This window comes from Nelumbo lutea, chromosome 1, assembly GCF_056320005.1.
Source record: "Nelumbo lutea isolate HS-2025 chromosome 1, American lotus-T2T, whole genome shotgun sequence".
Taxonomy (NCBI): Eukaryota; Viridiplantae; Streptophyta; class Magnoliopsida; order Proteales; family Nelumbonaceae; genus Nelumbo; species Nelumbo lutea.
The window spans coordinates 137,763,001-137,766,833 of NC_142684.1; the positions used below are offsets into that span (position 1 = coordinate 137,763,001).

The following is a 3,833-nucleotide window of genomic DNA, read 5'->3' on the forward strand; positions in this document are numbered from 1 at the left end:
TAATACTAGAATTCTGGTCCGGTTCAAGGTTTCAAGAAAACCCACACTAATCTCAGGTTTCACCCTAGCAGTTAAGACAAGCCACTCCAACCAACTTGGCGACACATTAGTGTCAGCCTTGGCAGGATAAATTTCCCCAGATCTATCCAACGACTGTGAAGATTTTAAAGTAACACGAGTCTTATATGTGTCAACTTTAAGGATATTACACAAAAACACATAATAATAACATGAATCAAATATATACTTTATTCATTTATATTAAATGTCATAATATACATCATTTTGATTGGAGCTAAGTACATACACTAACTAACAATTATCGAGGCACGGTTTGTACATGATTTTTGCTGTGAAGAAATCGGTTATTTGCATTTGGTGAACTAAATCAAGGCCAATAGAATTGTGGCAGAAGCAGAATTAATTAAATTCCAAATTGACTCCTGGAGTCCAAAGAAAACTACATTCCAGCCTCCAATTCTTTAAAAGCCCACATTGCCAACTTGAAAATAAATTTAGGGCATCGAGGAGAAGAAGCCAGAACGCCATTCTGTGCTGGAATTGTCAAAGAAAACCAGCTGTGATCATTGAATTTTTGTACCGAAACTCCATTAATTTCTCATCTTTCACTACTCAAAAATCAAAATTTACGTTTTCACTTTTCATTTGTATTTTCAAACTCCACAAAGTAAAAGTTGAAACAAAAAGTAAAATGAGGGGAACGCAAAACAATTCCCACCATGAAGGTCTGAGTAGCAGCAGCTTCTTAATTATCTTCCCCTCTGTAAGTTCTTCTCTGCTGTGTCCATCTCTTCTAAGATCCTGGCTTTGCGCTTTGCCGGAATCGGAGCCGTGGGGCCAAAACTAATATAATGCCCAGAGACTGCATTGAGCGCCGAGTAGATGTCTCTGAAAGAAGGCCGACCCAACAACGCCTTCTCTCTCCTATACTTTGCCACCCATGAATTTGAGGTATCTCTGAGGTCAGCCACGGCTGCAGCTACATTAGGATCCGTTTTGTTCAAGCTGATGGTTGTTCTGATCTTGTTGATCACTTCCGCAGTTTCCTTTATATATTCTTCATCTGAAGCGGCTGCTGCTGGAGATACCGGAGAAAGCAGTGCTGGGGACAGAACTCCGGCGGTGAATGCAACAAATTCTCGGCGACCCAATTGGGGGAGCGTTGTTCTGCGGCCATTGGAAGGGCATGCGGATGTAGTGGTGGATTTGGATCGGAGGAGAGCGAGTGGTGGTGGCTTGGGTTTGGTGGTTGGTGTAAGGAGAGTGGGAGAAGACATGGCAGTTTCTCAACTGGGGAAGAAAAGGCAATGAAAGAAACGATTGACGGATGGAGATATTGAGATGCAGAGAAGTAGGTGGGTAGTTCGTTGTTTGTAGGGAAGAGGGAATGGTGGTCAGTGATCTGCCACATGGACTTATCACCTTATCCGATTTGAAGTGCAAGGATGACAAAACGTCCAATGAAAAACACAGGATTTCCTACTACCCTCATTCTCTGCTTTCTATATATTATACTAACCCAATCAAACTCTACCAGGTGTCCCCAGGCATGTGATAACTGATAAGAGTTCCAACTCATGTAACAACAACTAACGATGTGTAAGTCTCTCCGTTAGACACCTTTTCTTAGGGGGTGAGCAAGAAAGCCCGAAAATCGAATGGAACCAAAAAATCTCGACCAAAATCGAACTGAAAATCCGGTTGTTCGGTTTTGATTAACCTTTTAAAAAAGCGGTGATTAATCGAACTGAACATTATATATATTATGTATTATATATTATATTTTTAGTTTTATTTTTTTAAATTGAAATAAACTCACTGCTATTTGACTTTTTGAGTTTTTCTCCTTTCCCCTTCTTCGATACCTAAAGGCCAATACCAAAATCGAAAACCCTTACTTTCCTCTTGTTCGTCTTCCTCCCAGTTCCCCGTATTTTCCTCTGGCACCGGTTGTCATCTCCCCTCCCTTCTCTGTTACGACTACGCCAGAAGGCCTAGAACTGAAATCTCTCTCTCTCTCTTTCTTGTCTGTCATCTCCTCCACCGTTCCACGGCAACATCGGTCACCAGCAAGCACCAATCCACCAAAGCTAAACGCCAACTACTCCCTCTGTGACGACACCTATCATCTCCGCCACCTCTCACTTTAGGTTTAGGCAACAAGTCTAACACCAACAAATCGGCCACCACTTCACTGTTCGCTGTCCAAGTTTGACCTCAGGCCTTCATCTTGTTTAAGTTTTTTGTTTTTTTGCCTAAATATTATTTATAGTGTATTTTTTTACTTTTTTGCATAAATATACAGGCCTTCAAGCTTAAGCTTGATCATTTATAGTGTATTTTTTTCATTTTTTTGGATTGTTACTGAATGAGTCAATGAATGTGATTAATAGTTTAGTTTGTTTTATTTTCATTTCATCTTATTTGAGGTTTTTTATGCATAAATATTAATGTATTTGTTCATTATTAGTGTATTTTTTCATTTGTTTTTTGATTGTTACTTTATGAATGTTGATTAATAGTTTAGTTTGTTGTATTTTCATTTCAGCTTATTGTTTTAGGTTTTTTTTTTTTGCATAATTATTAGTGTGTTTGTTCATTTATAGTGTATTTTCTTCATTTTTTTTGGATTGTTACTAAGGCTGCGTTAGGAAGAAGTGTAAATACAAAATTACACCGATGTAAAAGAAAAACGGTAAGATATTTTAGTGCAAAAGGTGAACCAGATAGATTACATTGTTGTGCGTTTGGAAGAACAGTGTAAAATGTGAGTATTTTCTACATGCGTTTGGTAGAGTGCAGTTATTGAAGTCATTAAGCTTGGAGCTAGAACACTTTAAAAACATCGCCGGCATCCTCCACCGATAACTGCCGGTTGATACCAATTTTATAGAACAGGAAGAGGCCTCAGAAGCTTGGGGAGCTTTACCAATGCCGTTATTGAAGTCCAAATCCAGGGCATCAAAGTCACGATCCACATCACCAGCACCATCGTAGAGTGCAGATTTCGAGTGCATCAAAGATTAAGAAAACGAATATGAAATTCATGAAGGTCACTGAAAAACCTTTTCAGTAGCATGCGAGTGAGATTTCGAGTGTAGTTTCTTCGATATTGGCTAGGTAGGCTTTGAAGAATTTTACGCCGCATTCGGTTCAGGTTTCGCAATGGTCTGAACTTCGGATCTTTTCCTCTTGAAGTATTCACTGAAGAACAAGAGAACAAGAAGACCTCCGAGCACAATCGAAAGTATAGAAATCGGAAGAACTAAAAACCCTATAAATGTTGAAGGTTGGGATTCAGGCTCCATTCTTTCTCTTTTATTTCTCTCGTTGATTAATCACCAATCTGGCAATGTTGACTGATTTGCTCAGCTCGTTTCGTGATCTGTTGTGGGCTTGGAAGCATCGACTGTGAAAAACCAGCCACCAGCAACAGCAGTTAATTTGAGCAGGTGGCGCAATGGGTAGAAGTGAAGGAGTGGAAGAGAGAAGAGAGAGAAAGAGGGAGGGAGTGGAAGAGAGAAGAGGCTCGCATGGAGGATGCCGACGAAATGGAAATAGGAAACTTGACGATGGAGGATGTCGGCGGAGGATGATGGCGAAAGAAGCTCGATGGTGATAGAGTAAAGGAAGAGAGCCGTTGCATTCTTTTTATACCGATGTGTCACAATCTGACACAGGTTTAGTCGTGCCTACGCTTGGCAGGTTTACGTTAAGGGACACCATCGTCATTTTTGCCTATAAGATTTTTGGAAGAATTGATGTTATCTTCAGGCAGACCACCAAAAGCTTAACGTACTCTTTGAGGATGG

At 40.1% G+C, this 3,833-nt stretch overlaps 1 protein-coding gene across 1 annotated transcript; it reads right to left on the reverse strand.

Moving 5' to 3' along the window:
- Positions 1–592: 592 nt before the first annotated feature.
- Positions 593–1,414, reverse strand: PSB27 (photosystem II family protein). The gene has a single exon (XM_088945169.1). It carries the CDS (start codon positions 1,296–1,298, stop codon positions 771–773), a length of 528 nt encoding a protein of 175 aa, XP_088801295.1. The 5' UTR covers positions 1,299–1,414; the 3' UTR covers positions 593–770.
- Positions 1,415–3,833: the final 2,419 nt, after the last annotated feature.

Bases quoted from the DNA above. Each gene is read 5' to 3' on its own strand.
- PSB27 (XM_088945169.1), bottom strand. From the start codon at position 1,298: ATGTCTTCTCCCACTCTCCTTACACCAACCACCAAACCCAAGCCACCA.